The sequence below is a fragment of the Pseudopipra pipra genome, chromosome 10 (assembly GCF_036250125.1).
Source record: "Pseudopipra pipra isolate bDixPip1 chromosome 10, bDixPip1.hap1, whole genome shotgun sequence".
Taxonomy (NCBI): Eukaryota; Metazoa; Chordata; class Aves; order Passeriformes; family Pipridae; genus Pseudopipra; species Pseudopipra pipra.
Window position 1 is genome coordinate 10,328,194 of NC_087558.1, and position 21,308 is coordinate 10,349,501.

Genomic DNA, 21,308 nt, shown 5'->3' on the forward strand with positions numbered 1-21,308 from the left:
CCGGCCCAGCTTCTCGGGGCGCTTCGCACAGTCACCGCAGGGAGAGGAGCCCTGCCAGGCGCGGGCAGGAGCTGCGGGAAACGACGTGTTTCCAACAAGTAAATCATCCCGGTGGAAGAGGAGGGACCAGAGCTATGACGGGACAGCCCATAAGGGGCGAGCTGGTCTCCTGGAGAAGATGCTTCTCACCCCAAATAGTTCATCTCAGCATTAGGGCTGGAGGAAGACAGGAGAGAGAAACTGAGCATATTTAAATGCAGAGTCCCAAACTCATGCAGTCTCATATGAGGATGCCTCTGGGGCCAAGGTGGCAGCTCCTCCTCTCCCAGAGCTTCTTGGGGCTCTAAGCAGTATCCACATACCAATCTGGACCTTGGTCCAGGGGAGCTCCAGAGTGGTGAGGGGCAGAGACAAGGCAGGACACATTGGGGCAGCTTCCTGGGACAGTCACAGACAGGCCTGTCCAGCCACCTTCTCACCAGCAGAGACCTACAAAGCCACAGCCAGTGGGAAATCTGACAGTTCATCGTCACATCATCCACCCCAACACTGCAGGCTCTTCAGAGTCAATGCCATGACCGGGAGGCAGGAGGCAGGACACGGCCACGAAAGGAGTAGGGAGCCCAGGGGCTTGTATATGTTGCTCCTCCACCTCATTGCCAGAGTCCTTATCCCAGTTGTCTGGGATGAGGCAGGACTTAGATAAACAGCACTGTGGTGGTACTGGAGCTGCCGGGTACCAGCCCTGATGGGGCAGGAGAGCAGCCTTCCTCCAGCTGCTCAAGCTCACCCATGGCCACAACATCATCATGGCTTTACAAGAACCCACAAGAGAAGCTGAGTGTTCAAGATGCAAAATATTTATTGAAGCAAATAACAGGTAAGTATCCCACAGCAGTCAGATGCCAGCACTGAGCAAGATATCCCCACATCCCTGTAGTCACTGTTGTGCTGCGGAGACAGGCTTTGTCTTTTGTCTCTCTCTGCTGGCTATAAAGCACAAGATTAAGTCTGACATCAAGATGCATGCAAACACTACAGTGAGGACTCCTAGACAGCAGCTCTTATATGCCATCCAGAGAAGTGTCACTAGGAAACACTAACACAGACAGGGCTGTAAGAAGAGTTAAAGTGTTGAGTTAAGAGAACTCAGGGAAGAGCAACAAACTGCACAAGTCTGGGCATCAGGGTTCTAGAGATTGATGAAAATCCAGCCCTCCAAACTGGTGAGCACTGAGTTCAGTAACTTGGCTGGGGGCCTGTCCTTGCCCATTCCTGAAAAATGTTCTTTCCCTCAAGGACTACTGTTGGGGCTCAGGTCACTCACTCAGGTTAGGTTTAAATCCATATCAATGTGCAGTTTAGGTTAAAACTAAACTGCAACTTAGGGTTAAATGTGAGATCAAACTGCAGAGTACAGGGCTGGCGACAGCCAGCCAGGGCTGTTTGGGAAACAGGCAGCACAATTTAGCAGGTATCACATGTCAGCAGTGCTCAGCTTCAGATCGGGAAGCAGAGCAGCACCATGAGAAAGGTGCCACTGATCTCCCCCCTCCACTCAACACCCAAGGTGGGCAAGACTGGAATTTCCAGTGAGAACTGGAGAGTAGGCTTCCCATGTGGGCATACCACCACTCTCTCAGTGCCACAGCAGGACAGTGTTATGTGCACCCATCCAGAGCAGTGACCTGAGCCCACGACCCAGCTGTCAGCCCCAAGCCCTACATTCACCTTTAATTTCTCATGTGTTTGTAACTGATTTGAACGAAGTCTACTACATCACTACTAGTGCACACAGCCTAACTAGCCTAGTTTCCACTAAATATTCAAGCACTACTACCGTAGCTGGAAGCAGGAAGCCAATTCAAGACAGCACAGCTACTTGAAACAGTTCAGCCTATAGGGAAAGCAGAGTCTAAGTACATAACAGATTGAAGTTTGTATCTGCATCACCACAGGAGAGTGAAAAAATTGGACTGCAGGAGATTAATCCATGTTAGATACTAACCATCAAGCTTCGCAGATGACATTGCATGTTAAGCATAGAACAATTATGGGAAACACTGTCCCCGATAATTACGTACACCCATAGTGCAACATATGGAGGTCACTGCCTCCGATATAACACTGTGGTAGGCAAAAACTACCTTGTTCTTTACACATTATGGAAGACACTGCCCCCGATAATGTCAGTTAGGTTTCATGATACATTAGGTACTGGAAGTTTGCAGGAAGCTGCCATTTAAAAATCGCGCCAATGCCCAATCCGAGGTACAGGGAGTTTATGTGTGTCGCCACAGGTGGAACTAGGGCTACACAGCAAGTCCCTCTTCTGGGGTTGGGGCCAGGAAGGAAGCTGTGCTCCCCACGAGAGCACACATCATCCAAAAAGGGGAGCAGCAAGGAGTCCAAAGCCCACGGAGGGGCACGGACCCTTCAAAGAAGCCAAATTTCTAGTATTTGAGTTTTCCACCCAGGTTTTCAGCATTTCAAGGATTAATTTGGAGCACAACCTGGAGACTCACTACCAGGTCTACACCTTCAAGTTTTTTTCAGAGGGGTGTTTTTGCCACAGAAAGCTTAATTGCTAGTTTTCCATAACTTTTTGAGGGGCCTGTTTTGATTATTTTAAATGCAAAGTTCCAGTATCATGTTTTGATTGTAATAGCAGATGCTGCTTTATTCAAAAACGACAGTATAACTGTCATAATTATGGAAGGCACTGCTTCCGATAATTATCTTCTATAAAAAAACATTTATAGTGAACACTGTCACTGATAAATAAATAAAGAAATAAATATCTCAGTGCCAAACAAGAGCCATCTTGCAAAATGACATCAAGTCAAACAGGGTTTGGCCAGCAAGAGACTCGATTTCACACAAGGCCCCTGAGCAGCAAGTTCTGAAGTGCCAGTCTAGAGCCATTTCTCAATGATGCAAGACTCGCCGAGGTGCCAGCTAAGGGTATAAAGGGGACATTGGATAATCTTTGGGTCATTCTCCCTGGGTATTGATAACTGCCTTGGCAGAAGCAAGCCTCCAAGATGTCATTGGGACCCTGCTGTTGAGTAAAGGCAGGCCGGGCACTTCAGAGCTTGCTGATAATCCAGCACTTGCGGGTATTACTATGTTTAATTTTTGAACTACAGGCTCTCTACAGCTCCCTGCCAGAGAAGGGATCCTCATCACAAGTGTTTAGAGGAATCCATTCCCTGTTTTGTCACTAGGTTTAGGGGGCCAACAATTAAAAGCCTAAATAAATTATATACCTCCCCACTCAAGGTACCAGTTCAGGAGGAATCCAAGTTCTGGGTTCTCAAGTACACTGGAGAGCAAGCCCTAGAAGCAGCTGTACATGACTGGTGGGGACTGTGGTCAGATGGGAGCCTGGTCAGAGGAGATTTCATGGTAATGTTAGTACCTGCCTTAAAACTGCCTCTTGTGAATTTGTCAAGGTGAGATTTAAATTTTGTGTTCAGCTTTGGTCAAAAAAGCTTTGTCACCAGAAAATCTACAGAAAGGTAATACCATGTTAGGGAGTGGGTTTCGTTTGGGTTTCACGGGTTTTCAGTTAGGTTTCATGATACCTAAAGTACTGGAAATTTGCAGGAAGCTGCCATTTAAAAATCGTGCCAATGCCTAATCTGAGGTACAGGGAGTTTTTGTGTGTTGCCACAGGTGGAACTAAGGCTACACAGCAAGCCCCTGCACACACAGCTCTCCTGTACCTTAGAGAGGTAATCCTGTACCTTAACCAGGTGTTTGCTGTGCCTAGAATTCATTGTCTGTATTCCAGATATCGCCCACTAAAGCATTGGCAGCCCCTTTAATGGTCCAGGTCACCAGCGCCAGCTGCTCTTTCAGTGTGTTCACATCCACACTGTCTTTGTTGTCTCTCAGCTGCTTCAGGTTCTCCAGCAGACTTGGCAGCGTGTGGGAGCCTTTGCCGAAGAAGATGTGGCGAAAGGGAACATCTTTTGGTGAGAGGAACGGGGAGAGGAAGTCATACTCCACCTGAGCAGAGGGGCAAATTTAGGGTTATGCTCTGTCCTCCCAAACTGCCTGAACATGAGCTGCCAACCTCTGATCCCCAGTCAGCCCTTTCCCACAGCAGCTCTGTAAGGGCCAGACCCTCTTTCAAATGCAAGTGCAGAACTCAGCCAGTTGACACTAAGCAAGTGGAAGAGACACCAGTTTGCACAGTGCCCATGGCCCCTTAGGGAAGGGCCCATCCCAGCCAAGCATTCCCTTCATGAAGAAAGAAAAACCAGTTGTAGATACCCACCTTCATCATCCTGTCGTTCAGGGCTCTGCGGACAATCCTGTTTTCCTTGTCACTGTTTGCAATGTCTCTTCTCAGCGCATCTGCAGCTCGCTGAAAGTCACCACGGGCAAAAAACAGCCAGTTCAAGGTCAGCCCCAGTGCCTGCAAGGGAGGAACTGTTAGCAAACCTGATTTTCTTCTTTTGCTGCTCTCTTACCAAAAGAAAGTTCTTTCTTTTGTTGTTGTTGGGGTTTTTTTGGGGTTTCTTTTTCCCCCAGTTTAACCAAGTAGCAGAGCAAGTTCTTGGCAGGCTCTTCTGAGGTCACTCCCCACCCACAGTTTCTTGTAGGCTTTCAGCAGAGGTGTAAGTGAGTGGCAAAGCTGCACTATGCTGTGAATGACAACCAGAGGAGAAATCCCCCACATCCACTTCCTCCAGAGCTCACCACAGCCAGATTAGCTGGATCTGTCACAGAGTAGCCACAGCTACTCTGCCTGCACTGCTCCATAGGAACATCAGTTCTCGTCACACTTTGCTACACTATGCCCAAAGGGGGAAGACATCCACCCTGCTGTATCCCTGACACGGGGCCTTATTAGCACATGGCCCCTGACCATCTACAGGGATTCAGTGAAATCGGAGTCCTCCTTACCTTCACTTCCTCATCAAAGGACAAAAACCTCTCCTGGAATGATAGCAATTCTTCACTATATCTATCAAAATCCAAGAAGAGCTCATGATCATGGGTCAGCCTGAGAGCTACTTGTCCAGCAACTTCTGCAGCAGCACGCATAAGAGCATACAACTTGTCAATCTTCTTCAGGTTCATCATGGTGTCTCCAGTAGTGCCCAAGAAGGCATATTCCTCATCTTTCTGCAAGAAAAAAAGGTGTTGAATTTAGCCAAGAATGCTTTTCCAGCTAGATTTTTTCACCCCCCACCACAGGTAGCTTGCTACTTCCACCACATGCCAAAGCCCTGTGCTGCTAAGACATGAGACCGGAGTGGCAAAACATCAAAGCATGGGGAAGGGAATGGAGCTCCTGCATTTCATCCCTCACAGTTTACAGTAATCAGCAGGATGTTCTGTTAGTTTTTTGGACCTGAAGACATACAGATCTTTACCCCCCCAGAGATCCTCTGCAGAAGTGCAGGTGGGCAAATCTCACCACCCAGTCTGATATGTGGTGGCAGCACCCTCCAACCCTTCTTGTCAGGATAACTCAAGTTTTTCTGTGAAACAAGTTTAACACTAACAAACCCAAGCATTCATAAGGGAGGGAACTGCTATTAGAAAGGCTCCCAGCTGCACACCTGCAGCAACAGGCTGGTGTCAGCCCCTGCTGCAGCAGCAGACCCACACAGTCTGAGTCAGTATTTGCTCTGGTCAACAGTATCACTTCCCCAATGCCCTCTGCTTGCTGACCAGCAGGCTGTAGTACAGTCTTTCACTGATGCAGCAACAGCTTGACACCTTTTTAGTGCTTTTAGCTTCTGAATCATTGACATCTGAGCCTCCAGAAGAGCAAATGCCCCCTCTCCCAAAAAACCACAAGCATCCAGGACTCTGGAACAGAGACTGTAGGCCAGCCTTGTCCCAGGAGCAGCCTTCACAGCAAGTACTGCCACAGCCACTGGGTCCAGAGGCTGTACCTCATTCCCCTCAGAGGCTCTTGCATGGACAGAGAGCTTGGGACAGCACCTTGTGCTCTGCCATCCTGGAGAGCAGATATCCTTACATCACTGTGCATGGAATGAGTACACCAGGCAGGCACACAATACTTACATTGCAGAAACCAAAGGAAACCACTGGGATTCCTGAGTAAGCCAGGAAAGGGAACGCTGCATTATCCAGATCAAGGGAAACGCTGCAGAAAATAAGCACTGAGTAGTTACCAAGTGATTTGGGCATCCCAGGAGAAAAGCTAGAAGCCCTACAGCTGAAGCTCTGAGCCAGCCGGACTACCCTCTGTAGACAAGACTGAAGGAGTCCCAGCCAAATACCAAGGGCTGCCTGTCCCTTTCCAGCCACTGGACTTGGTACAAGGCTCTTCTTGCCCTCCAGAAAGGTGTCTGGGCTGCCCACAGGCACCTTGGGGCAGCAGAGAGAGATAGAGCCCACCTCAGACAGCAGTATGACACTCTAGCACAAAGAGCAGAAGCCATTTGGTTTGCTCCTTTATGGAGATCTGCCTTCCCAGAGAGATGGTAACAATACTTACACTTTATCCATCCAGGCAGAGCCAACTCTGTTATACAGGCTTCCCGAATCCTTTGTTGGGTCCTTCACCTGCACAGAGATGACAGTCACTGCACTTTTCTGACCTCTGCTTGGGCTTCCAGGTTCCATCCTGGAGCTTGCATTGCTGTGCAGATGCCAGAGTCAGGTGTGCTCCCCTGACCTTTCTCCACACAGGCACAGTTCATGCGGGACAGGCGTTCACCTCCCACTGAACTGTGGCACTTGCTGATTTTAGATTCTGCATGTCTGAACTGCAGTTTCCAGAGCCCAGCTGATTTCAGACAGGGCCCTCCAGAATATCTCAGCTTTTTCTCCTAAATGGGGCTTTCTCCACAGAAGGTGTCTGCTGGGGAAAGTGACCCAGCATAGCTCTGTCTGCTTTCAGTTCCTCCTAAAACCAGTCACCTTGATGGGCCCAAAGCCCTTCAACTCACCCCCTTCATAGTTCTCTCCAGCAACGAGTACAGCAATGGGCTAGCAGAAATCTTCATGTGGTTGGAGCCTGCAAAAAATGAAAGAGTGTTTGACATGCTGGTATAATCAACCACTCCTACTAGAGCTGTTCAGTCCTGATTTACAGCTTGTTGCCAGAGGATCTTCAACAGACACAGGACAGTCTACTGGGACCTAGCACAGCTGACTCCTCTGGCTTAGGCTGCAGCAGCCTCCTGGCTTTAATGACAGCAGAATAAATGGAGTCACACCAGTCTTCAGCCAACCACCCACCATCAGCCTCTGGCACAGCCCCCATTCCTAGAGGTTAAGGGATGTCTGTTCAAGCTATTCTAGTCCCACTCACTTTCAAGAAACTTAAAGAGTAGCAGGTTACCTAAGACTGCAGCGTCCAAGTTAATGTAAGTGAAGGCTTTGGCATGCAGCGAGGTAGAGTACCCCTAGAACAAATCAAGTATTTTAATAAGATCAGCAGTAGCAGTACAACATCAGGATGTTTAATCCACAGGAACAACTGTGCAGTCATCACACAGAATTCTGTTAAACACACAGTACCTCCAGCCACTCAGTTGCACCCACAGCTCCAAACTCTCCGGCACTCCAGCTAGCGAAGATAATGCTGCGCCTTGGTTTGTAGCCATCTGCAAAGAGAGAGAGACTGAGATATCTGCCCTTCCCCCATGGAGATGCAGATTAGCACTGCAGGCCTGGGATGATGAATTGCCTGGTCCTGAGACAGCACTGAAGCATTCTGGCTGCTGCAGACAAATGTGCACACTAGTGGCTGTGTGGACACTGTACCCTGCCCCCCCCATTGCATAACTGCAGAGGAAAACAATGCTATCTGCATTTCCCCCCTGTTATTTAGCTGCCTGAGCCCAAAATTAACCCTGGAGACAAGTGCACTCACACTAAGTGCCACCATGCAGTCCCCACTGCTCCAGCTGGTCAGCCACTCCAGGGTTTTCCCACCTTCAGGCCCGGCTGTCCAACAGACAGCTCAAGTTTAAGGTTTGCATTGTGTGTTATCCAAGGACATTCTTGCATTTTGACCATACCAGGTACAGGGAGGCAGTCCCTTGGAAGCAAGTGCTCACTGCAGACAAGTTGTCTGTATTGGACAAGTAAGTAACAGTTTCTTGGGAAGCTTTGTCAGATTCCCTATGCCTTCCAAAGCACTGTTTTGCAACTGGGCTCTCCAGTGTTAACACATGCAGAGCTAGACCTGCATCACCTCCCACCCTCATGCTTTTGTTCAAAAATATTTACCCTTTTTCACTATGTCCGAGATCACACGGGCAAGTTCCAACAAGATGGCAGTGCCAACGCCAGCCTTGGCTGCTCCTGGGCCCCAGGAATCTCTCTGGGCTCCGATCACAACATACCGATCTGTAAAGGAGACATCAAGATCTGAGCTCCAAGCTTCAGGTTGCAAACACCATTTATCAGAGGAGCAGCTTTCGGCTTCTGTACTAGGAAGAGAGTCTGCAGTCTGACCCCTGAATCTGGCACACCAAGTGCTTTCATTTAGCCTTTCCCTGGCAGCACGGTTCAGCTTTCTCTTTGATCCTCAGGGAAAGGTCTTGGTTCTGCTGAGGAAGTGGTTGTCTGACTGGGAGCAGCTGTCATGTTCTGATGATCACAGAAGAGAAAGAGTTCCCCTCAAGACTCAGCCACAAGGCAGCTGTTGTTACCTGGTTCTTCAAATCCCTTGATAGCACCAAAGATGTTCAGAATCTTCCTGTCCACCATAACGTTGTTCACAGTCAGTTTCACTGTCATCTTGCTTGTGGGGCTCACCGTCACCTTACATCCCATGATCCCAGATTTCCACTCCAGAAGGCATGTGTGTCCATCCATTTTGCTGAGGGAAAAAGAGAGATCCTTTGAACTCACGGTCCAGCTCCGACCTCATTCAGTTATTGTGTGAAAAAAGGACACCTGCAATTGCAGGTGCAACCTGTTTCAAGGCCTGCCTAGGAAATAGTTTGAAGTCCTGCACCAGTAATTATGCAGGGAGGGGTAGGATGCAGAGGTCAATAGAATCCAACACTAGATTAAGTTCAGTCTACGACACGAGACACAGATAAAAGTGACATTTCTCCAGCCAGTTGCAGAACGCACTCCCTGCCACACACAGCAGAGAGCAGCAGAGAGCTCCCTGGCTCACTGAACCTCAACACCATCCTCCCGCCTACAAGAGGGCCCCAGCAGCTCAGCCTGTAAGCCAGGAGAATCAGTTACCTGAACAGCTTGCCTGCTGCTTCGCTAGAGATAGTCTGAACAGGAATGCGAGGTAGTCCAGAAGATTCCACTGGTGGGAACTGGGTGTGGTTGAAAGAAGGGAAGCCTGGGGTGAAAGGGTCTCCAGTTCCAAGGTGGGCCTGTGAAAAGCAAGAAAAGTCCTCAAGTCTCAGAGGAGCCCAACAGTTTTCATCTACACTGCTGCAGGCTGCAACCCTCAGCAAGAGAGGTTCACGGGAACAAAAGGGAGCCAGCTGCCTACTCACATGTGCAAAGGGGACAAGTTTCTCGGTGTACTTGTATTCAAAGGGGTCCAGGTACATCAGAGCACCAACTGCTCCTTCCTCTCTGGCATTTGCAACCTGAAGCAAAGAGAAACATTTACTGCATATTTGTGCTGCAAGCAAGGAGAGTTAAGGCAAGTACATGGAATAATGGTGGGAAGGGTTGTGCTCCTTGATCCCCAACTTCACAACAGATTTTAACAGCTACCTGACACTGACAGATACACAAGGCACCTGGGTCCCAGCAGCTCAGTCCTACTCCAGGCAGAGTGTGTCTAGCACCTTCTTGAACAGTTATGACACATCACAGTTAGTGTCTCACCCTGTGATTCCTTCAGCTCATGCTTGCTCCTCTGAACAGCTTAAAAGACAGATGTTATTTAATTTTGATTATACTCCACCTGTTTTCCCAAGATGAGGTTAGTCTCAAGAGAAGCAGCCACTGGAGGCTGCTCCATGGAAAATGGAGGCAGAATGGCCTAGCCAGGTCCCTGTTTAATACACCTACAACCCAGCTGCCTCTGATATGCCACCGGTACAAACACTCTTGCAAGGCTAGACAAGTTTGAAAAACAGGGGGGATTGGAGAACCAGTAACCACCCTCTGTGGAAGCACTTTTCAGCTCTGCCTGTGTCTGATGCATGCAGACAGGCCGAGTCCTGTGCCCCAGCCTCCCCAGGAGCACCCGTCTGAGGGGCAGCTCTGGGTCAGACCTCAAACAGGTTTACATACAGAAGCACTTGGATCCTCCAGGCTGCTTGGATATTCGGTTCTGCTCCCTACAGAGGGAACACTACACCAACATGCAAGGCCACTGGCTGGGCATGCAGTGCCAGCACCATCACTTGGTCCAAGTGAACAGTCAGCAAGACACTGCAGCCAAGCTTTGAAAGTATCTGACTGCAGCAGCCAGAGGTGCTCTGGAGGCAAGGCCATCCTGCTTCTAGCAGCCCTATGGCTGCATCTAGTGATGCAGCTCTGCACCCTGTAGCTCCCAGGCTGCCTCCCTCTGCCTCCCAGCTCCAGCACTCCAGATGCCTGGCTGTTCCAGCAAGACTGCCAGAGGCCAAGAATGGCACCATGAACGGTAACAAGCTCTGCTCAGCCCTGGCATCCAGACCTGCACGTGGAGGCTTAGAGCAGACAAGCAAGACTAGACCTGTAGGGACAAGAATTCATTAGGACAAACCTAATGAAGACACACCTTTATGTCTCAAAGAGGAGGAAGCATAGCTTCCTGCTGCCAAGTTTGGCCAGGCTTTGGGGCACAGACTGCTCACCTTCTCAGCAAGGGTTATTTTTCCAGCTCTGAAGATGACTATAGTTCCATTCATTGAAACACCCAGATTTCGTATCTTCTCAAAATCATCTTTCAGCCCATAGTTCACATGGACTGGTTTGCCCTGGAACAGAAACACAGGTTAAAAATGCAGCAGTAAGATACTTGCAACAGCCTACAGAGTCACTGTAACAGTGACTCCTGTTAACAGCAGGGAGCTGAAGCTCAGCCCGTCAACTGATCCCATGCAACATGCCTCTTGGAGCAGCACTTCTGCCAAGGTTCCTGTTTGGATCTCAGCAGGGAAGTTTAAAGTTACTTCTGCATCTTGCTCAAGTCATAAGACTCCTCACCCCACTCTCACCACCTCCAGCTTTCTAACTAGGGAGGGCTTATACACTCTGTATCATGAAGGGACATATTTTGGACATTGCCACGTGGTAAATGTGTAAAAACATTTCCAGGATCCTCCTGGAGTCACTTACAACAACTGTGCCAGTCTTGCTGTATGCCACATATGCATTGGGACTCTCCAGTACCTCTTCAACACCATTTTGCTCAGTAGACACTTGGTTGTTGCTGCTGTTAAACATAAAGAGACAGCGTTATACTCTTTCATACAAGAATTTAACTAATTCTCATATTCAGTCTGTACTCTTAACAGTTCTGAGCAAGTCAGCAGAGCCTGAAACAGGCACACTCATCCCAGTACTTCCATGCAAGAATCTCTGGGGTTGTTCAGAGACATTAATGAAGGCTGATTTCTCAGCAGATTCATTTCCCCCTGACACAAAGGGGCAAGTAAAACATGAGGGTACGAGCTGTCAGACAACACAACGCCTGTTGATAACCTCCTGAGCTACTAGAGGAGGCACTGCCAGGTGTGCAACACCTGTCTGGATGACAAGATGGAGTCGCCTGTGCTAACAGATTTAGAGACAGGGAATCTGCCCTTCAGCTGAGTTTTCAATCAAGTTTGTTTTCTCTCCTACTTTGAGGAAACAGCTGTCCCAGGAAAAATCTGCTGCTACCAGACCCTCTGAAAGCCTGAGAAGAGGCAAGAGCAGCTACTGCTTGGCTAGATGGAGGCCTTCTTTGGAGAGTGGTAACTGGCTCACAATTTTCACACCATTTTCAGCAGAAATCACATATTTGCTCAAGACTACAGATACCCATGCTGTAAGAAAGAGATGCCATCTCTTCATTAACATACCTGCCTTTATCCTGCAGCTTAATGTAGTGCTCATCATTCCACACCTCATCCAAGCGGAAGCTGGTGAACTGGTCATGAATGTAGCTGGCAGCGGTCTCATCTTCAACCTTGCCAGCTTCAAAAGATGTCTTACCTTCTCTTTGCCTGTAAGTAACAGATATATGCACAGCTTAAGCTACAGCACCAGGCTGCACTGCAGCCTGCAAAGCCATTTAAGCCCATGTTTAACACATGCCACCCTCCATCACCTGTAAGGCCCTTGTTCTCCAAAGGAGCTGAGTTCTGCTCACAGGCTGTGCCTCTCTCAAAGCTCTAGCTAAGCTTTCTGCAACTGTTACCTCAGGTTCGCCTCAAGTTGTGCAGTTGACAGTTTATCTGACAACATGGCTCTGAGGTCAGGCCAGTACAAGACACGTGGTCCAGGAACCTCTTCTTCCTCAGTTTCATCATCATCCGATAAGTAAGATGCAGTAGGAGTCATCTCACACTTGCCACTTCCATCCAGACACCTGCTAACGTTCTGCATTCGTCCACGGTAGCTCAAGTAGCCGATCAGAAACCCTATGGACAGAACAGGTATTTCTTTGTGCTGCAGAGAGATGACTGAACCAGTCCTACACCACACAGCATCAGGGTTAAGATGCATCTCTGCTCTCACATCATTTCTGACAAGCTGGCTTACCCAAGGACAGATAGAAATATGCAGCCTGACATTTTGCCTGAGCTGGCATGTTTTAAGGGGCACTGTAAATCCGATCTTGTGCTTGGCAGTACTTGGGAAGGAGAATGCTTATTTTAGGTCAGTGGCAGTGTTAAAACCTTAAGAGACGAGCACCAAAGGCTTTATTGATCTGCTGACCCACATCTCTACAGAAGTATTAAAAGTTAATGGAGGGAAAACCAGTAAGACTTCCACAAGGACCAGTTTGCCCTTCAGCTAAGTTCCACTGCCAAACTTCACACTTCCTTGTGCCAATTCTGTAACAACTTCACATTTCTGTACCATAAGGCTGAGCCAGACATACTTAGTGACAAGAGGCTGCAGCCTGGATCCTGGTTCTTTAATTATCTCCCAAAGCAATACCAATTCAAATGTTAATAGCCTCAGATACTTTCAATACCAGCGTCCACTTCATGCAGTTGCCTCCCACCCTTCCTTACCAATCAGAAGGAGGAGGACCGCTGCCATGATTAGGAAGCAAAGGTTTTTGCCATTCCTCCGTGGAGGTGGCATGGTGGCATGCAGGTGCTCTGGTCTCCCAATTTCCCCTCCTTCCTCATCATCAGCAGAGAGCTTCATCTCCACATGGCTGTTGTCTCCATCTGTTTGCCGGGCAATGCTGAAGCGCGTGTACGACATCGGCTCGCCACCAAACTGTGTTGAAAGAGAGTCATGTCATGGAAGAGTTTGCTCCAGCAGCCTACAGTCCTTCCAGTCAGCAGCTCCAACCTAAACACAGGTTGTTCACCTGCAGATGCTCCAGTGCAAGCAAGCATTTTGTCAATAAGTCAACTTGGCTGTTTAAAGCGGTTAAGACTCAGATCCACTCAGGGTCTCCAGAGTCTATTTAGCATCTATTTACCCTGCACAAGTTCAGATCCACACTGATCAGAGTCCAGCTTGGAGTGTGTTACAGATATGACACAGCCAACGGCACCGGCATTTCCCATGTGACCCCACGGCAAAGGCTGATTCAAGCAGAAACTCTCAGTCTGAATCAGAAGAGCACAGATCTGACTTGAGTGTGTACAACTCACACTTTGATGAGGACAGAGGAAAGGGAAGGCAGCCCCTCCACGACTGTGCGTTTGAGCCACATCCACTTTGACATAAATACTCTCATCCAGCATCTAGCTAATTTTGTATTACACTGCCTAAGGCTACTCTTAAATTACACTATTGGTAGTGTTACAAAGCAGCTGGGCTGAAAAGAGATTACCCTTGGGAATCACGCTACCTCAGCTAACATGAAAGCTGAGGCTACACCTCCTGCACCCACCAGTGCCTGGCACCATTTGACAGGTGCTTACCAGTGCCCCAGCAGAACTTCCAGTCTGGAGCCCACTTTTCTAAACAGGTGCAATGCACAGCCCAACCCCCCACAGAACAGCCGCCTGTGCACAAGGCAGACACTCAGATTAACTCAATTCCAGGCATAGCAGAACCACTCAGCTTCCATTAGAGACGCTGAAATTGCCTGCAGCCACGGTTGTGCTGGGGAGTGGCAGGAGACTGGCTAAAAGGCCAGAGGAATAGCTTTGGGACCAACAGTCCTGCAGCCCCTCCCCACTGTACTGGAGAAGCAGCTGGTGACGAGCACCCAAGCCCTGTTACAACCTCAGCAGCTCAACCACAGTTCTCAGCACACATCAGCAGCTGCAAATGAAGAGACCAGACATCTGCTCAGCTGGTTAAAAGAAACCAATGTTGTTTCAGACCTGCAGTTCCACTCTGGCTCACACTACCCACAAGGAAGTGGCTGGCTGTTCACATTTTGGATAGGGCAATGCTGCAGTCTGTCCTAGCAGTCTCCCTGCTCAGCTGCTCGGCTTCCCTCACACTTGAGGCATGTCCTCACACAGAGGACATGCCCCAACCCCACATATCCTCCCTACTTGTTCACAGAGCAAACCACCACATTCCCAATCCTAGCCTAGGGTCATTTCATAATCCAAGCTCTCTAAGACCAGCAGGTTTGGATGAGCAAATTCAGAAATACCTCCTCCTGCACATTTGTTTCAAAGCACAGGTCACTTTCCAAAGCTGGACTCGTGGTTGAATTCCCAGCCCCCAAGGAAGAACAGACTTCCTCCTGGAACACTGTTCAAGGTTTGCCCCTCCCCTCTTTCTTACCAGCTTCTTGAGAGACCCAACATATGATAGCAGTTAGTGGTAACCCCACCAACACTGAACCACTTCCTTATCATGGCCAGCTAGTTACAGCGACATTCAGCTCACAACCCACACAGCAGCACCCAACTCTGCTTTGGATTCATCATCATCTCTGATACTGACGTGGACGTTGTCAAACCTTTCTTCTGCAGTACTGTCAGCTCACCAGGAGATGAAATGGCACTGGAGGACTGTGTCTTACCAAGTTTGAGATTGCTGCTCTGGCATGGTCCATTGCCTTGTGGAGGAGTGCACACCAACTTGACCAAAGCCCTAGAAGTTCAGAACACAACAAGTCAAGTCAGGCTGTTCCCCTGCCACTACGTAACACATCCAAGGCCAGTCACTGACACGGTGCACTGCCTACCCATGGATTTTCTGTGTATACTTCTATGTAAGTCACAATGTTAGCAAATCTACATCAACCTTGAATGCAACCTAGTAGTTCCCACTGCAAATATAAGCTCCAATGAACAAATCAGCTCTTTCTGTTGAACTCCAGGCATAGTGGGGGGTCTCAAATGGCTAAGTTCAGCCAAGGGTCTTATTAATGGTAGGGACACCTCCACTCAGGGAGTGCTGGAAAGAGGCATTTGCTCAACTGTGACAACGGACTCTAGATATCTAAGGTTCCTGGGGTCTGTCTCAATGACAGGAAGAGTCTGACTGGTAGACAGAAGTGGTGCAAGGCATAAAGCAAAGCAGCATAAGCTCCAATCCCACCAGAACACTTCTAATAGCAACACCCCTTCTAGATGGCTATGTTCTCTACCATTTAATGAAGGCAATTTCTGTCTTGAGCAGTCTCCGTGAGTTGCCGAGAGCAACTCTCCAAAATCACCTTGGTAACTTTAAAAATTCTAATTTCTCTGTAGATGGCAAACATATCTAACAGGTAAATTGTAACTGATTTACTTCAACATTTATTGCTGAAAAGATGCTTGAAAAAGCTTTGTAAGTTAGTGAGTGCCTAGACAGGTGTTTAGGCTGGAAGCATGCAACCTGAGTGTGCCCTCAAGCAGCGCTGCTAAGAAGTGGTTTTGAGCTGGTCTTCAGGTGCACGTGGATTAGCACTACACCTGGGAGCTGTGCAAGGTTTAATTTTGGGATCAAAGGTTATTAATGGCCGCCGTTCCTTTCTCCCTTTGTTTAGGGCAAACACACATGAAGATGAAACCCCGACAGTTTCGAGAAGCCTTTTCCCAGTGACAATCTGAGGCCATAGGCTTTCTCCTGGCAGGCAGGACACAACACGGCTGAGCATACGGAGGGTCTCCTAAAACCTAACCCAGAGAGGCAGTGAAGTTCAAAGGGCCTGCCAGGAACCTCAACTGGCAGGGATGCTCGCGGCTCCCACAGCATATAACCCCGAGCCCCCAATCCCTCAGAAATACGGTAAAGAGGAGAGGAAAAAAAAAAAAAAAAAAAAAAAAGAGAAGAGAACGGCGCACAGCAGCAGCCGCCCCGAGGGCCTGGGCGTCCCCGGTATCGCGGGCAGGGCCCGGCTGCGGACCCAAGATAAGCGGCGCGGGCGATACGAGACGGGCCGAGGGCACGTCTCGCCCGTGCCCGGCGCGGGAGACGTGCGGGGCCGCGGCGGCGGCGGGGCCGCTCTGCCCATCAAGGTCAGCGGCGCTGCCGCATGCGCCGGCACCACGTGCCGCCCGCCCCGGGCTGCGGCTGCTGCTGCTCCTGCTGCTGCGGCAGCGCCGCCGGGGCGGCCCCTGCGCGCCGCCTCCCTCCCTCCTTCCCTCCTCGCATTTCACCCGCCCGCTCCTGCTCCCGCGCCCGCTCCCGCCGCTCCGTCCCCGCCGTCCCGCGCCCGCGCTCACCCGCCGCCGCTCCGCGCCCCGCCGGGGCTGAATTGCGGCACCGCGGGGGCAGAGCCTCCCGCCTGCGCGCCCCCGCCGATCGGCCAATCCCGGCAGCAAAGCGACCGCCCTCCCCATATCCCGGCAGCGCCCGCCGCTCTCGGCCCGCCCCCCGCGCACGTCCGCCGCAAGATTGAACCGGGGTTGTAGTACAGCGATAAAGCACCTTCGGTGAAGGTGACTTCCCCACCTGCCTGGGCAACCTGTTCCAATGCCTGACAACCTGAACAGTGAAAAAAAAATTTCTAATATCTACTCTGAATTTCACTTGTGTCAGCTTTCTCGGCTTTGTCATCCCCTCCCTGTAGGCGAGGTAGAAGAGACTGACCCCCACCTCTTTACAACCTGCTTTCTTTATAAAGATTGAAGCCGCGCTCTCTATAAATTGCCTTTGGATGCCCTCGGTGCAGCGGAGGAGCCGCTTGCCCAGTGGATGTATTTCACTTGGTTCACACCGCTGAGTCCCGGCTTCCCCACGGGAAAGGCTGGAAGCGAAGCGACCACCCGCCGTGCGGGGCGGGAGTTGAGGTTAACACCTCTTCGTGGGAAGGGGTGCTTGTACGGCAGCCAAAAGAAGGACCAGGTCACGATTTGGCCTCATTCCCACCCTCTCAGCATTTTGAGGGATAAGGGCAGGAAAAATATTTTCCTCCCCTGGGTGGTGCAAACCAGACACAGGACTTGCTCTGGCTTGGGAAGCTCTGAGCATCTTCAGGTCCCAGAAAGTCATGCACGCTCAGGGCTGCCTTTTTAGGTCTGAATGAGCAGAGACACCAGGGTGCCTTTCCTTTGTATTGGGCTACCCAGATTGCTATTTTATTTGCACTATGGGAAGTGTGAAATGCGTTATGAGTTTCAGACCCTGTAGTGCATAAACACAAGAAGCATGAACAGCCCATGTCAGGCCATGGGCTGCCTGTGGCCCAGCATGAGAGAAGGTCGCTGCTTCCAGCCTCCATCCTTCAGCTCAGGGCATCCCTCAAAAGCATGCCAGGAACAGGGAACGCTTCAAGGTTTGAGTGTGCGCATGTTCAGCAGTGCTGTGCTCATTTGTCCCTTGCTCATTAAAAAAATAAATCAGTAGGCCTGGATTATTGCCTCAAATCCTCTCCCGGGAAAGAAGGATGGGAGCAGAAAGTTCGTAGTTTTGCAGAACACATGATTGCAAAGAGGATTATGTTTTGTGAAAAGCAATACATTCCTGTGCTGATAAAGGGGGGATTAACTAGACCTGAAATTCTCTGCAGCTGTCTTGAGACAAGCCTCTAAAGCATCTCTCAGGCAAGACATGCTGGTAGACCTGTCAGTTCTGCTTACCAGAGGAGGTTTGAGCCAGGCTCCAGTGACCAGGCTCTCTCTTCTCCAGCTCTATCCCTCACCAGTGTGATGATGCCAGTCATGGAGGGGAAAACTGTTGTCACTTGGCGTGTGACTGCCCTGTGGGACATGCTGCTGGTGGGTGCCTCGGTGGAAGCCCAAGGCTTAAGAGGCTTCAGAAAGGGTTTAGATCAGTCCTGCAAGATGGATCCTCTGATAGTTTCTCAGTGTAATGGTCTGGATGCGGCCTGCTGCTCAGGAAATTGTAACCTGAAGAAAACCATCCAAGCTCTGCTCAGTTTTTTGTGCTCCTCTTGGGCTTCCCCCTCCAAGCCCTCACCTTCTGGTAGCACCTTTACTGGTGCACGCTGGCTGGGCACACTGTGCCAGGGCTGCAATCACCACCCACCAGCGCTGCTGAGCAGAGCAGCAATTCCACACCGAGGTCCCACTGGAGGAGGAACATTCCCTGGAGCAATGCTGCAATGCACATAAGGAAAGCAACAGCAGTTTGATTTTTTCCTTTCTGTGGCATCTATCTGCTGGGCCGCCCTTCCAGGTAGCAGGGGAGGTGCTGTGTGCCACGCTATGCCAGCTCCAACCTGCCCTGACAGACGCTTGCTGCAGGTGTTTTCCATTCCCTCTCACAATGCGTGTGTGCTCAGTAGTCAGTTCCCCATTTCTACACCTGCCAGGAAAAAGATAAGAAAGCTGACATTTTAGAAACTCTGATATTTTTGCACCCCAGCTGGTGTTGGCAGTGAAATACATTAAAATGAGGGTTCTTCAAAAGCAACATGGTACCCGTGAGCAGTGGAGCACCCTTCACCTTGCAGGCAGGGAGTGAGAGTCAGCTGGCTACTGGCACTTGGTGGCTGATGCCACCTCCCTCAGGCCTGGCACCTGTGTAGTTCACACAGTGGTGCCTGTACTGCTGTGATGCTGAGCCCAGGTGCTAAGGCTGCCCTGCTCAGACAAAAATCTTTGCAAGGAGCAGAGATAGCCAGAGATGGGAAATGGTTGAGGAGGAAAGAGGATGTAGGATCAGTGACTTCTGATCTGTCGTCCGAGCATCAGGCTGTTCCTCCTCATTGCGTCTTGGCTCGGTTATTTTAGGAGATGTTTGTCCCTGTTTCCTCTGAACTCCTAGGAGGCTTGTGAGTCCCCTGACTCAACTCAAATGACTCCACATTCTTTTATGCACTACCCCATGATGTGACAATGTCCTTCCTATGGGATTAATGCTGAAACATGAGATCAAAATATGGGAAGGAACATACAGTTTCACTTCAGTTTTGCAGCTGGCTGACCCTCGTGTGACCAGTTGTCCCACCCATGTTAAGGCAGTTAAAATGCAGTTAAAAGCTGCTTTGCGAGCAGCTTATCAAAAACGGTGTTGGGAGGTGACTTAAACACTGCGACTAACATGGCTCTTCAGTCTAGAAGGGGTGGAAAAGCCAAGAACCAGGTGCTGGAGTGTGGTGTTAAGTTGGACGTGCTGTTGGGCTGAGGCCAAGTGTTGTGGGAGATGCGGTGGCCCATGGTGTGGGAGGTATTTATAGGGCTCCTGTGGGCTGTGCACTCTGCCCAACAGGGGCTGTGGGGCATTCCAGGCACCTCAGGGTTCAGGGCCAGGCAGGGAACAGGCATCTGGGGACAAAAGAAAGACTTTGATCTTGTCAATTGCTTCCTCTGGACGACAGCCACTCTGAAAAGTGCCAGCTCCAGCCTTCCTGGGAGCAGATTTGAGGGATACACTGTCTGTGCTCCCTACTCAACTCATGGGTTGCACCGGGGTGCAATCAGCTATTATATGTCCCAGAAGGGATGTGTGAAATCTGGGTTTTTGGAGTGTCAGCCATGCTGCAACCCCTCTCCCTCCAGATTAGGGCTGGCAAGCATGGCTCCCAGGATAGCCTGCCCTCTCTGCTTCTGTCTCCCCAAGCCAGTTCGACCTCCAAGAATTTCACAACACCACAAATATCCCCATCCTCTAGAAGACCATGTGGTTTTGGCCTTCGCTGCTGCATTTCTCAATTGTGGCAGTGACTGGCATGCGGAAGAGGATATGTTGCCTCTTCTCCTGTAGCAAAGGGGCTGTGGAGGAGGCAAGGAAAAAGGCACTTGAGAGCGTGGAAACACAGCAGGTAACACTGAGAGCTGAGGCAGTGCTGTCGTTCCTTCAAACATCTGTCTTTACATCCTTCCTGGGGAAGCACCTGGGTCTGGCTTGGCTGTCCTCATTGTCCATAGCTGGCCTGATGCTCCCTCCTGTTAGCTGGAGAGGAAACAGGCGCTGAGCACCTGGAGGAGAGATGTGGGGCCAAGGGTAGTGCAGGCTCTTGTTCCTATGAAGGTGCAGACCTGGAAGGCACCTGCAGCAAGAGCTGGACCTCCTCTTCAAAGACCAAAGAAAGATTTTTTTTGCCTCCTTGCAGCGAGGAGGCTCACCTCCCCATCTCTCCCATCACGCAACAAGGGACATGGATGTGGTGATGCTCATTATTGCTGCTCTGCTTGCCTGGGGCTGGCATGGAGGCCCAGCAGAGAGGCTCACGCTTGGACACTGCCCCAGTGGGACTAAAACAATTTGGCTCTTTTAACAGGGCTTCCTTGCTTGCAAAGACTGGTTTTCACTGGGATTTTAACCCCCAAAGTCCTGGGGACACCTCTGTGCTCCTTGCATGACCCTACCCTGCTTACAGGGAGAAGGGTGGACTGTTACCTAGCTTTAGACCTGCCCAGAGGACACAGGAAGATGAAGCAATGAGCAAAGAGCAAGGCTTTAGTGTTGCTTCCCACCTGGCAGCTACATCTTTTGGCAAGGTACTGACCCTCCCCAGGTGCAGCCAAGGGGGAGAGCAGAATCACGAGGACATTCCGTGGTGTGCATGGGGTTGATACCAGTCCTGCCAACAGACAAAGTGGCCCAGCAGCCCTGTGGTGGGCAGCTGTGTCCAGTGGAGATCTAGCAGGGGCTGTTGTTGACCTGGAGCCTTTAACAGCGCGGGGTCAGCCCGGCAAAGCTCCCACTATCTTGGCTGCACCACGGGACTGTGCCGTTTGTCCCTGCTCTGATAGCAAACTCTGCCTGGCTGCTTTTATCTGGTGGTCAGGGTGGCTGTGGCTGCGGCAGGGGGGCTGCGGGGCTGGGGGCCTCCGACAAGTGTACAAATAAGCTCAGGACGTGAGTACAATAGCTAAGGATCGGCCTTTGAAAAGCAAGGGGACACAGCGTGGCCACCC

At 50.3% G+C, this 21,308-nt stretch overlaps 1 protein-coding gene across 1 annotated transcript; it reads right to left on the bottom strand.

Annotated features, from left to right (window-relative positions):
- Positions 1-844: 844 nt before the first annotated feature.
- TFRC (transferrin receptor) lies at positions 845-16,822 on the bottom strand. The gene is made up of 19 exons (XM_064666188.1): positions 16,707-16,822; positions 15,077-15,147; positions 13,143-13,356; positions 12,320-12,542; positions 11,982-12,125; positions 11,254-11,350; positions 10,770-10,892; positions 9,471-9,566; positions 9,205-9,344; positions 8,655-8,824; positions 8,230-8,349; positions 7,516-7,601; positions 7,337-7,400; positions 6,942-7,009; positions 6,488-6,555; positions 6,052-6,133; positions 4,918-5,139; positions 4,286-4,426; positions 845-4,014 (listed from the first exon to the last, which is right to left on the bottom strand). The coding sequence occupies exons 2-19, from the start codon at positions 15,107-15,109 to the stop codon at positions 3,772-3,774; spliced, it is 2,334 nt and encodes a 777-aa protein (XP_064522258.1). The 5' UTR covers positions 15,110-15,147; positions 16,707-16,822; the 3' UTR covers positions 845-3,771.
- Positions 16,823-21,308: the final 4,486 nt, after the last annotated feature.